The sequence below is a fragment of the Cyrtonyx montezumae genome, unplaced genomic scaffold (assembly GCF_038088225.1).
Source record: "Cyrtonyx montezumae isolate F1298 unplaced genomic scaffold, pur_monq_1.0 scaffold_6, whole genome shotgun sequence".
In the NCBI taxonomy this organism is placed as follows: domain Eukaryota; kingdom Metazoa; phylum Chordata; class Aves; order Galliformes; family Odontophoridae; genus Cyrtonyx; species Cyrtonyx montezumae.
Window position 1 is genome coordinate 14,486,962 of NW_027072067.1, and position 12,578 is coordinate 14,499,539.

General features: G+C 40.6%; 1 protein-coding gene across 1 annotated transcript in view; it reads left to right on the forward strand.

Annotated features, from left to right (window-relative positions):
• Positions 1-642: 642 nt before the first annotated feature.
• TAFA1 (TAFA chemokine like family member 1) overlaps positions 643-12,578 on the forward strand; it is a 196,099-nt gene continuing 184,163 nt past the window's right edge. Inside the window, exons 1-2 of the mRNA XM_065749578.1 lie at positions 643-726; positions 2,732-2,852. Of these exons, the coding sequence (XP_065605650.1) occupies positions 2,735-2,852 (118 nt within the window). The 5' untranslated portion in view covers positions 643-726; positions 2,732-2,734. The remainder of the gene's footprint in view (positions 727-2,731; positions 2,853-12,578) is intronic.

Genomic DNA, 12,578 nt, shown 5'->3' on the forward strand with positions numbered 1-12,578 from the left:
AAAGCAAGGCTCCTTCCTATTGTCTGCAAGGTGCAGGGGCAGTGCTGGAAGGAAAGCTTCCCCCTGCTTACAGTGAGGTGTAGCAAAGCCCTGCAAGCGTGCAGAGCTCACACGCGTGTGACAGGGGAGTGGCTGCCTCGGGGCTGCGACGCCGTCACCAACAAGTGCAGGGGGACGCCTGGGGACAGCACAGCCCCATTGCTGCGCTGTGTGATCCGGAGCTGTGTCGCTTTAAGGCATGTGATACTTTCCCGAGCAGGGTTGCACTGAAATAGGCTCCGGTACTTCCAGCATCCTATAGCAGTGTGCGTACAGCTGCCCGGCTCTGCACTGCCCGCGCTGGAGTGAAGCTGCTCCGTCTTTAAACACGAACTGCTCCTCGTCCTTAAGTAGCCTGGAAGCTGCAAATTGTCTCAAGATCGCTTCAGAGGTCTCATCAAGCAGAAGGTGATGCTAGGAGATGATTTAAAGGTGAAAATGAGAAGGTTTCCACCCCTCAAACCTCGGCCACTTTTCTGACGGCAGTGCTTGAGAGCTCAGATGTCGTCTTTACTCTGGGAACAGGATTTGTAACAAGAGATTTTTTTTTTTCCTCATAATCCTGATAAAGAAGATTATTGGGAGGCTATTAACTATCCCTTATTGTGGTACAGATGGATTTTAAAAAGTGTTAGACCTTTCCAATGAACACTAATAGAGTGCTTTGCTCTTGGCTGGATTACTCAGGTAAGGAGCTTCTTTAGGATTTAGAATTCAGAAAGCAGATCTGGAACTCATCAGATAATAATGGGAGGAGTACTTGCCACTGTGTTTATTAATAACGATGAGATATCTGTGTGTAGAACTGTGTGTGATAAGTGCTGACATATGAGAGTGAGAAGAAATGTTTGTAGGAAATACTGGGGCTTGAGAAGAGGTAGTTTACAATAGAACAGTTTGAGAAAGGTTTGAAAAATGTAGAAATAGAGAGCACTAAAAAATAGAGTGGGTTCAGCAAGTCTGCTGTCCATGTGGCTGGGAACATGAGCAGGCTGTGAAAGTTTGGCTTGGCTCTGCTTTTTGTCCAGGATTTTAGAAGTTTGGTTAAAATTACCTGAAACAAACCTGGTGTGTGGGAGTCACCTCTCCCAAGTGTAAAAAGCATGGGCACACCAAGCACCACAGAGCAGTGTTAATTCCTGCAGCCACGGGAAGCCTGCTGGGAGCTCCCTGAGCTGAGGGGTCTGAGTCCCCTTTGCAAGGGAATTAGGTTTGAGGAGAGGAGCAGAGTGCACCGTATACAGGGAAATAATCAGTCAGAAATGAAACCAACTATATGCTGAGTAGAGCTTCGTGTACTCCGAATGGGGGAAGGAAGAGCCTCACGCTGATCAAAACAGTGCTTTGCTGTTTGCTATTAATTAGACTTGCCAGTTCATGTGGCTCTCTCCTGCCAGTTAGCCTTGAATTCTCCCAGAGGCTGTATCTGCTCCTTTAAAATTCGGGGGAAAATATATTTCCATGCATGTGTTTTTTGTTTTTTTTTTTGATACTGAGTTTCTCTCCTTTAATGCTGCTGATTTTTTCCTGCTGCAGTACCCTCCAATGGATCACACAGAATTCTTACTTTGACATTTTTGTGTAAAGGCACCATTTTTCTATGCAAGACATTTAATCTTTAAGTCTTCCTTTCTCTGTGAAAATGACGTTCAGCTGATTGGATTATTAGATAGAAAATGGCATCATGTCATTGGCTGAATAAGGAGAGTGCCTCAAGTTTGATTAATTTAGCAATATGTAATGCAGCAGAAGGTGTTGTTAAGGGAACCGGACGATGTGTAGCGTAGCTGAGCCTTGCAAACTTCCAGATCCTCACAGGCATTGGGAAAGATCTGCTGAAGTTGAAGAGTCAGGAAAATTCAGGCAGCTAATACAATAGCAAATATGAGTATGGAAACGCTCGATCGCGTGCACTGCTTGCCCGAGTGTCTCAGGGCTGGGAGACAGAAACAAAGTGCTCTTTGCCTTTGCAATAAGAGTTTCTGTAAAATTTGGTCACAATCTGCCTTGTGAAAGAGAACAGACCTTTTATAGAGTGCATGAAATGCAGAATACAGATGGGCTGGTCCCTGTGCACGCTCAGGTCAAACAAAAGAAAGCTGGCTGTACTTGGGGATTAGAGGATCATTCTGAGAAACGATTACTTTCTTTAGCAGACAGCATCATAATTAAAAATTAATGCTCACAAAAGTCAAAAACAATAATCTGTTACCTTCTGGGCAGAATGAGCCTCCCGGTCTTCAAAGTGGAACACTTCTGAAATGTCTTGATGCCTGATAACATTACATGCCTGTCTACAAGGTGTTTAAATTAGTTTTGATGCTGTGTGGACATCCTTTTTTTAATCTAGTCTTGCAATTCCCCCCAGCTGTAAATTAGACACTGGACCAGTGTGCGGAATATTTCCCAGCCTTTTTTTTCCCTAGTCCTCAGATCATTACAGTTTCATTTTTGTTACTGAATTATTAAAGCTATCCTGGCTCCTGTGCTGACATAGTGTTACATCAACTGTCCTTTTTTGGATGTGACCTTTGTTGTATGACAATTACATCCTGCAGGGGGGGAAATAGGCAGGAAACAAAAGATTTTTAACAAAAGAAGTAGAGAAATAACAGTACTGTTGTAATGGAAGCTGACTATTCTATGTACTGCAAGGCAATGGATAATAATGTCTGTCTAATATTTTGTTTAGAGAATGGCAGTGGTCTCTGCAATGTCCTGGGTCCTGTATTTGTGGATAAGTGCCTGTGCAATGCTGCTCTGTCAGGGATCCCTCCATCACACTTTCCAGCAGCATCACCTGCACAGACCAGGTAGGACTGACAGCATCCCACAGTTGATCAAAGATTACAGGCTTTCTGTCGTGATCACGTCTGTCTTGATGAATGACTGAATAATCATAAAAATTCATTTTCTCTCTTAACTTTTCTAAGTTGTTTGCCTTCATGTTACAGAGTTTTTTTGTTTGTTTGTTTTTTGGTCAAGTGTTGTGATTTGCCAATCTGGTGTTAGAATTTTTAAGTTAAAGGCTGTTTTCTAACAACTTCCCTACATGGGAATCTCATTCTGGGCAATGGCTTAGTTTCTGTCCTTATTTCTATCTACTCTTCTTGCCCTTTCAAACAGTTCTGGAGTGGGTGTACAACTCAGAAATATTGTAACAGCAGTTTGGGGTAACTTTGTTTGCGGTTTCAAGCCCAGGCTGAACAAGGTTTTGCTATTTGAAATGCTGGTACCCTGTCTCCTCAGTCTTCATCGATCTCAAGAGGTTGGGAGTTTGCCTCGGTGTAACTGAGGAGAGAGCTCTTCTAAGATTCTCCAATTTACTGCTCAAAATTGATGAGGAAGTGGGCATGTAGCTCAGAGTTTGGACCTGTCTTCTCATGGAGTTAAACACATGTAAGGTCGGAGTTGGTCCCACAGGTCTGCAGTGGAAAACTCAGTCACTCTGTGATCCATAGAGACTGCGCATTAGTTTTATTGCACTTCTTTTTTTTATTGATAGAAATCCATTGTTAATTTTCTGACTGCTGTGCTTTGACAAGAATGAGCTGTGTTTAAAAATTAAGGACTTGGCATATTCTAGAGCAGTATTATCATCTGGCTAAATTTAGATGCTCAGTGTGGTGTATTACAAATCTAGATCCACAGAAAGGAGGGAGAGGTCTTAAGAGCTTAAGAAATGGAAGATGGGAAATGTTAACTTACAATGATGCACCATTTAATATTTAATAAAGATACTTAGATTTTTTTTAAATACCTTTCTTAATCTAATGACCTACCTTCAAAGCAATCCTGCCTTGAACTGCAGATTTTTACCAACCCAAAGTTTTCCCAGCTGTTTCCCTTGTCTGAAAGTCTTAGATCTTCCTTCTTGGTGTAGTTTAGTTTCCTTGTAGTAAAATATGCATAGTACAGAAGAATAGACCTAAGTCTCTGATAGATCAGTTCTGAGTAGCTACTAGTTAATCTAATACTATCATCTTTACCAGCTGCCACTGCAAATTTGAGTCTTTGAAGTCTGAGTGGCGAAGTTCTTGGCACTTGCAGAGAAATGATAAAAATATTAGTTACGACACAATTGTGAGTGCTATTCCTGGTGATTTGAATCTGTCCTCCAGTGGAGGAAATAAGAAAGAAGGGTGCAGCTAAACAGATAGGTGAAAGGAAAATGTAATCTTGTTTTGCAAAATCGGTTGGAACAAAGTGACGTTATGAGAAAAAATGAGCTGGACACATTCAGAACTCTGCAACATTTGCCTAAGCTTGAAAAATTGCCTCCTTTATGAGGCAAGAACAGTGAGACACTGAGTGCATACCAAGTGTTGGGGAAATGTGAAATATGACAAAATCTTTTGCTCAGAGATGTGATACAGATAGAGTGAAGGTTTTACAGCTGCCTCATCACCTACTTAGAAACAGCCCAGCTTTTTCTCTTGCGAGCCTTTCTCAGGAAGCATCCCTGCACCCTACGTGAACAAGATTGATGGTGTTCTGATCCCAGGCAGCCAATTTCAGTCTCTCAAGAAATAATCCACTACACTGATAGATGAGTGGAATTTGACACGATGTTCACCTCTGATTCAGATTGTGTGGCACCTGGGAAGAACCAACAAGCAAATGTCCTTTAGGGGAACTGTTCCAGATTTTGGGCAATTTCCTCTGTCACAACAGAGAATCAAGACAGTGTTTTTTTATAAGACAGTGGATTTGCAATCCTCCAACTGAATGCAGAAGGTTGTATATAAAAGGGATGGAAATGTTAATTAGCAAACTGAGTGATTTTAATGTATTCAACTGCAGTCCCTGAGCACACCCTATTTTTCATATTTATAATATTAGAAATGCGTCATTTACTTTTAGTTAGTCACTGTGTAAGTAAGATTAAAATGTTCAGCTAAATAAAAATGAGTAAAAAAAAAAGATGCAGATGAACCAATACATAATTTCAGTAATCTTATATTTGGTATATGAAATTTCAACTTACAGCAAATATAGCTGTAATCAATAGCATGCTCAGCATACCTTTTCCTTCAGTTTGTGATCTTCCATAGAGCTTCTTTGTTACCTAGGATAAGAACAATTTGGAGCTGCTCAGCTCTGTGGTGGGGTTACTTTGGTACAAGATGATGAAGGAGGTAGATTTGTGTGCTTCTCATACTTGATGAATAGAAGTCTCACTGAGCACGAGAAGGTGCTGTTAAAAGATAAAATCCTCATGGAGTGGATTTAGCATAATAAACTTGAACTGAACTCAGTGGATTAATGCAGTGACTATACCTATCTGTAGCACTGCGGTTAATCCCATTTTGAAACACTGGAAATCAAGGGTGATATAGTTTATGATCAGGTATTTCTGACCTTATTCTTTTCTGTTCTCTTCCTGAAACTTACTTAAGCATCTGAATGGATTGAAATAGATTTCTACACACAGTGTGCAATCACAGAAGTTTAAAGCTTCTTTTTGATCTAGTATGCAGTCTTATAATTCAAGCCTTTATTCGGTTAGATGACTTGGCAGAAGGTACAAACCTGAAAACAAATGTGGCAAACCATTTTACGTGACAGTGTTTGTAATTGACTGGAGCTATATTTTCTGTGAAATGTTGGCAGGAGGGCACAGCTAGTGAGAGGATAGTAAATATTGCTTGATTTTAAGATGGATTACTCTGTGCTGTCTGTACCTGTCCATGAATTCCTCCTTGTCTCATTAACGCAATGAAAAGTTTCAGTGCTGCTGTTAAGTGCCTTCAAGTGATGGTGTCTTCCTTTTTAGTTGAGACAAGTGAGAGGGGCAGGTTGGGTTTTTGGGTTCTTTTCTGTAGAATCTGAAGATCTTACTTGGAGTAAACTAGCTGAACACCTTTGCAGTGTGATCCCCCTTGAGTAATACACGCAGTTGTCTGCAGTGTTTTAATGAGTAATTTTCATTTTCATGAAAATTGTTAGACAAAGGATGTATGAAAGCATTTGCAGGAAATAACTTCATGGGGAGGAAAAAAAAGCCTTCATTTTTAGAAGCATGTCATTTCTGTGTGATTTAATAAGAACTGGCAGTAATGAGAAGAATTCCACATTGGCCGTTTTAGGCTGTAAGATGCAGACGGTTGTAGAGCTGTTGAATTGGCCTGAGGATTAGAGTGGACAGGTTGTGATTTGCAGAGTTAGCCGAGTGCCTGTGATAGTCCATTGATCATCTGATTGACAGTATTGACTCTGCCCCAGAGGCAGAGACTAGATGCTGGCATTTGGCAGGAAAATGAGATATTAAAAAAGCAAAGGGTCTTGGCTTATTATTTTTAATTTAGGAAAAAAAATTTTGAAAACTTGCCTAGTGTGCAAATTTTCTGGCTTTGTTCATAAATGAGGAATGTCTTGCACCCAGTCAGGATCGTTAGCTAGCACAGAATCGCAGTGGACAATATTGGCCATGTGTTTGCTTAAAAACACAGGAAAGCACACTGGAGCCTGTAAGTCCATGCAAGATAATTAACTACATATTAAGGCCGCTGGGTTAGTCTTGCATACAGCATAAAGATGTGTGGCAGACATAGGCAGAAGCATGTACTTACTATAGCAATGCTGACATTTGCAAATATGTTAATTAAAAATAAGTTAATTCAGAGGAAGCAGCCACAGACTGAATCAAGGATGGCTAGAATCTAAGTCTTCTAAATATGGAAGTATATTTTATTGTGTCAGTTGTTAATGGTGTGCCCATTAAAAAATCATCTCAAGAAATCTCTTTACTACATACTGTGGGGAAGAAAATCTCTATCAAAGCGATTCTGCACAAGTTAACAATGATCATCAACCTTACTGTTCTGAGCATCTTAGACAGCATTTTGCAGAAACCCGAGTCTGTGACTGTGAGCAAAAAATCTCTGTCCTGATCTTGGCCTTCCCACTGGTTTTTATAGCCGTGGGAGGAAACTGCATATTTTCCCATTTCAAAAGACCACGTTTTCACGTGCTCTAAATATGTGGCTATTCAGTTCAAAACAGGCTGGGAAGAATGTTGGTCTGAATCTCATTCCTCATTGAAGTGTGAATAGAATGTTTTCTACTTGCCAAATGAGATTTGGAAAATGAATATAACCGGGTTTTTGCTCTTAGTGTTGGTAGGGGCAGATCTAGGACTAGGTAGTTAATACATAAGTGTACGATTTCTGTGAGAATTACATTCCATTAATCACATGGTGGGAATGCAAGTTTTTGCTTTTAGTATGCAGTATCCATTATGGTACACAATTACTCCACCTGTGTGCAGTACATCAGCTTATGGACATGCAATTTGGCAACTGGCGCTTCATGCTGTGTTAACTGAAAAAAGCAGGTAGCTCTAACACCTGATTCAGTTCTCATTTATGTCAGTAAATACACTTGAAACATCGTGTGTGTATACACACATCAATTGATTCTGAATCAGACAAACCTGAGTACCCTGCTTGGTATCCTACAGGTGCTTGTTGGAATTCTTCTTTCTCTCTCAATACCTTTCTGTTTTACACCTTTGGTCTTCACAATCCGTTCTTGAAAATGTGTAATTACAATGTGCAATGTAAAGCAATTCAGCCTGGAGGTACTTACTGTGTTTCCTGGTCCCACACAATATATTTGGTACGTGTGGAGGAACACACTGAGGTAGGGCTGCTGCCAGCATAGTAAGAGTTGCTTGCAAATCTTGTGCAATGTACTTGTTGACAACAGCAGGCTTTATTACAGGTGTGATTTTTGAGGAGTCAAACATTCAAATAAGAGAAACATGGCTATATGGGGTGTTTGCATCCAGAGACTTGGCAATGTTTCAGGGCCTGTGAACTTGAATGGTCTTTTCTATATCAGATAGAGGGGAGAGGGTCTGCCGCACTGCCACAGTGCATATGGTGCCTGATGGAAAATGGATGGCAGGAGAATGCCTCTCTCCCTCACCTGAGATGGGTGTGTGTCTTGCTTGCAGGTGGTGGAAAGCTGTCACTGGTCACGCTGCTGAACTGTTTTATTTCTGATCCAGGGAGGTAACGTGGGCTGTGGGGAGCAGGTGTTGCAGCTCGATGGGCTGTGAAGAACAGCATGGCCAATGTGTATGATGGGCACTGGATACCTGCTGCGCACAATGTGGCTCCACGAGCTGCTGTGAGCATTGCTGTCCCATTGTGTGACAGCTGGAGCCCAGGGTGCTGACAGTGGTATTGTCAGAGACCTGTGTCTCTTGTAGGTCTGGTTGTTGCAATTTCTCTGTGCTCCAGTTTGCTACCCCCTGCCCATTCCACCTCAAGTACCCCTTAAATATCTCTATGGGCAGTCATGGTGGTGGGAGCACGGCACGTACCTCTGCTGGATAAAAATCCCCTCTGAATGCAGTGCCTTACCCTTCTGGGGCTGCCCTGGGGCTCCATGAGTCATGGAGGGGACCACTCGATGCTCTGTACTATTTGTAGCTCACTGTCACGGTTTTAAAGACCGTGAAAATTCATACTGTGGTGGTTGAGCTCGAAGGAAAACTTGGCACCTACAAATATAACCCCCAAAGGCAATACAGTTTGCTCTGCACAGAAGTATTTCTGCTGATAACATCAGAAGTCTGCCTTTAATGATTAGCCTGCTTAAATCCAAGACTCATTTATATTTTATAAGGCAATATCCAAGTGCATTTCATTGTAAGATAGGCGTCTTTTCTCCCATTAAATTTTATATTGTTTTATCCTATCCTTCTTACAATCTTTGGATTTCTTTGAATGTTTTCTTTTCTGTGCTGCTATGAAATCAACCTTTGCTGTGAGCAAGATTTATTTTCCTGATGGGATTCAGCATTTTTGCCATTTCCAGATGCTCTGTATAGAACAGCTTTCTCCAGCTAGACTTACTTTCCTTTTTTTTGCATGGTAGCAGTGCTGGAGACTTCTTTTCATTGTGCTCCAGGCAGGCACAGCTATGACTACAGCACAGTTGGGCTCTAAATTTATTAGACTCAGTCAATGATGCACAATGGGGAATTGGGGGGTGTAAATTAAGCTGAATGAAGTTACAAAGCCCCATGTATGTATTTGTGACTCATATTTCTATGCTCTATTTAGAAGATTATCTGACATCTCTCTCTCTCACACATACCTTCTGTATTCCTTTCAGAACAGCAGTCTTCCCCCTTTTCTTTGCGTTTGGTGAAGAAACCTGTCTTGCTGTCCTTGGAAGCTCACTTCTCCAGTGATAAGATCACTGTGCCTATTAGTTTATAATAGTCGTTCATAGTATTCCATAGTAATCCTTATTTTCCTTTGATAGGGTTAAAAACAAAAAGAAATAAAACCCAACAAACAAGAAAGCCAAAAACCAGATGTGCTTGGGAATTGAATTGGTGGGACATAGGAAGGACCTTGCACGTTTTTGGTTGATATTAGCAAACGATTTTAAGAATCAACCCCTAAACGCTTGGTGTGATCCCAGCACCATCTACTTCAGTGGTAGACACCCATCTGTTCCTGAGCATTTCTGGAGTTCAGTGCACTCTTATGGCTTACCCTGTAAAGGTACTGGGTAGGTTCTGCACTGCCCAAAGGAGTGTTCTTCCAAGGCCTGGGGGTCACTTATCCCTTCAGAACCATCAAGTGAAGCCGGACACAGGGCCAGCCTGTTGTCTGAGATGGCTGAATTTCTTTAATATTTCTCTCATTGTGGTGTCTTGACACTGAATGTGGGAGAAAACTGATCTGTACTAGCAGTTCCCACTGAAAGTCATGCAGGCTGAAATTTCTATAAATTGAGTCTTAATGTTTTTCCTGCAAGCTGTAGGCGTTGTGTGGGGTTGTATGTCATGCAATAGGCAGTTAAAACGCAGATTAAATGGTAAGCTTGTTTCCTTGTTTTCAGGAGAGCTGCTGGTTCCAGTAAAAATACACATTTAATCTGTCTTACATGGTCCAATGCTTCTATTAGATCAATGGTTTATGTACAGTAGGTGACAAATCAAGTGCTTTTATTGTAAATCTACTAGATAGAATGAGTTGAAATCTCTTTTGTACTTAACTTGCAAGTGAGTGAAAGCCAGACAGATGGAGGACTTGATTGGGAAACACCTCTGATTGTACATGCTGCATCATTGGGAAGCAGGGAGCTGGGCCTTTCAAGTCCTGATGCAAAATATGTCAGCAGCCAGCAGGCTGTGTAGGTCAAGTAAGGGTCTCAGGACCTACACTGCACATTTGATAAAACTATTTTTTAGTGTCCTTGTTAATGGTACTAAAAATGCTATTAAGATTTTTTGTCAAGCAAAGCTTCAGTGTAATATTCTGTATTGTTAGGGATTTATTAATTATAATATTTTCTCATGGAGTCTATTTATTTGATCATGGCATTAATTGGCTGCCAAAGCAAACGGGAGTTAATTGTGTTTAATTAAGTGTTTGGGAGCAAGCAAGAATAGTTTATTTGGAAAATCAGTTTCATTGATTAGTATGCTTGTTTTTTAATAGGACATGAATAAATGAAGGGAACTTATTGTTTAGCACTCTTTTCCATAAATGCTGAAGAGAAATAATCAATAACAGCTATGACTTTAGACAGATTCAGTGCCAAAGCAAGCTCAAAGAAGTTCTGGTGTTCTAGATACCACTCTTGTTTTAGTATGCAGAGTCACTGAACATAAAGGAGGATTTTTGTTGCAAGAAATTGCTCTCATTTTTTATTCCCCACCCCCCTAAAATCAGCTTCTTTTGGTCTGCTATTGCAATAGAGACCAATAGTATTGGTCTTAACTAAAATCTTGGTTAAATCTATCAGCCACTATGTCTATGCTAAAGTTCTTCACTGTGAGTGTTATTTACTCATGAAGAACTTTTTGTCTACTTCCATGGGATGCTTTTGAATTTGAGTGGTAAGTCAGCCAAAAGGGCACCATTGTGCATGGAAATGGAAACTGAAGAGATGAGTTGAAGATAAGAGGTCCACAAATGAGTTTGTAATTGGTTTCAGTGTGCCAGTGCACGTTTTGACAGAGAATGATTGCATCCAAGCCAGCTCCCACATCTGTGGTATAATTATTTCTGTAGTAATATTGTATTTTTGTGTGGCTTTAACGACCTGTGAAGAAAAGCTGTGTTTTAGAAACTGGCTTTCCATGGCTGAAACTTCAACTCTTTCTCTGCAAATTCTGCTGTCCAGGTGGTGTTTATTGGAACTTTGTTTTGAGCTTCTTCAAAAAATGTGACTCCTTTGGTTTTAATTTATCTTTTCTTGGTAATTCTATTATCTTTTTAGTTGGCAGGCAAAAAAATACAATGTGGATCAGATGAAACCATTTGTAGTAGATTAGTGCATGCAAATGTCTTGTTGATGGGAATAGACAAAAGCCTGAGAGTTTCTGAATGCTAACTTTGGAAGAGAAAATTAATGAGGTCCAAACGCCATGGATAGCAGGCCATAAATGAGTCAATTCAATACCTGATTGTAAGGCAACACTCTTCCTGTTCATTTCCATAAGATTAAAAAATTCTAAGGGAACTGTAATGTGTAATATGTTTGGTATTCCCTACTAATTGAAAAGGTGTCTGTGCTTCCTCCAAGATTTCTCAAGGCTACACAGTGGCAGAATGTCTTCATCCTATTAATGCCTATCTGTACCTGCAGTGGAAAAGATGTTCACTCATGGTGAAGGAGACATCAAGATGCCCCTGAGTGATACTCCACCATGCGTATCCCTGTTTTCACAGCACACTGTGTGTGGGTGAGCAGCCAAGTGAGGTGCTCCAGTGACTCTGGAGGTGACACTCTTCCTCATTGTCTTGGCCAGAAACTTTCTGTGTTTCTTTTATCCCTGAGAATAAAGTTTGTTTACTGCTATTCTTCCATTGATAACTTATGGAACTGAATGAGTTGACAGTTATTTATCTCCTGCTTGTATTTGTTACTCCAACTTCATTATAAGCCTACTTTAGACTCTGTAGAGTGCTAAAAGACAAATGTGGGTTTTGCCAAGGTTTCTACTTAAAGAGTGCTATGAGGAAGTGTTGGAGAATGCAGTTGTTCAAAAGGGAATTTGAAGATGCCCTGGCTGGGAGCAGGCTGTGAACAGTGAGCACATGGTGTTAACACCCTTAGGAGAGCACCAGGCACAGAGGCTGTGAATTAATGGAAGGTCCTCAGTGTAGTCAGACTGGCTGCTGCTCTCTATAAGTTTTTAACCACGTTTATTCTTCACCCACCCCCTCAATTTATTTTCTTTCTAGATATCTCCATTTAAATTGGTTTCTTTTATGTACGCTCTTAAGACTCTCACTTTCCTAAAAGGTTCTGTAAAACTCCTCTTCAGAGTTGATGCACCTGGATGAGAGGCATCAGCAGCAAAATTACACTTGAATTCATCCCAATTTGATAAATATGTATCTTGTTCTATATAGTTTCAACCATTTCTATTTGGGGAAAAAAGATTTGACACAGAAGATAATTTTCATTTTCTGACATTGACACAAAATTTTGTTAACGGTATTTTCTAACACAGTCAGGAAAATATGATCTATAACTATTTTTTTCACCCACAGGAAAGA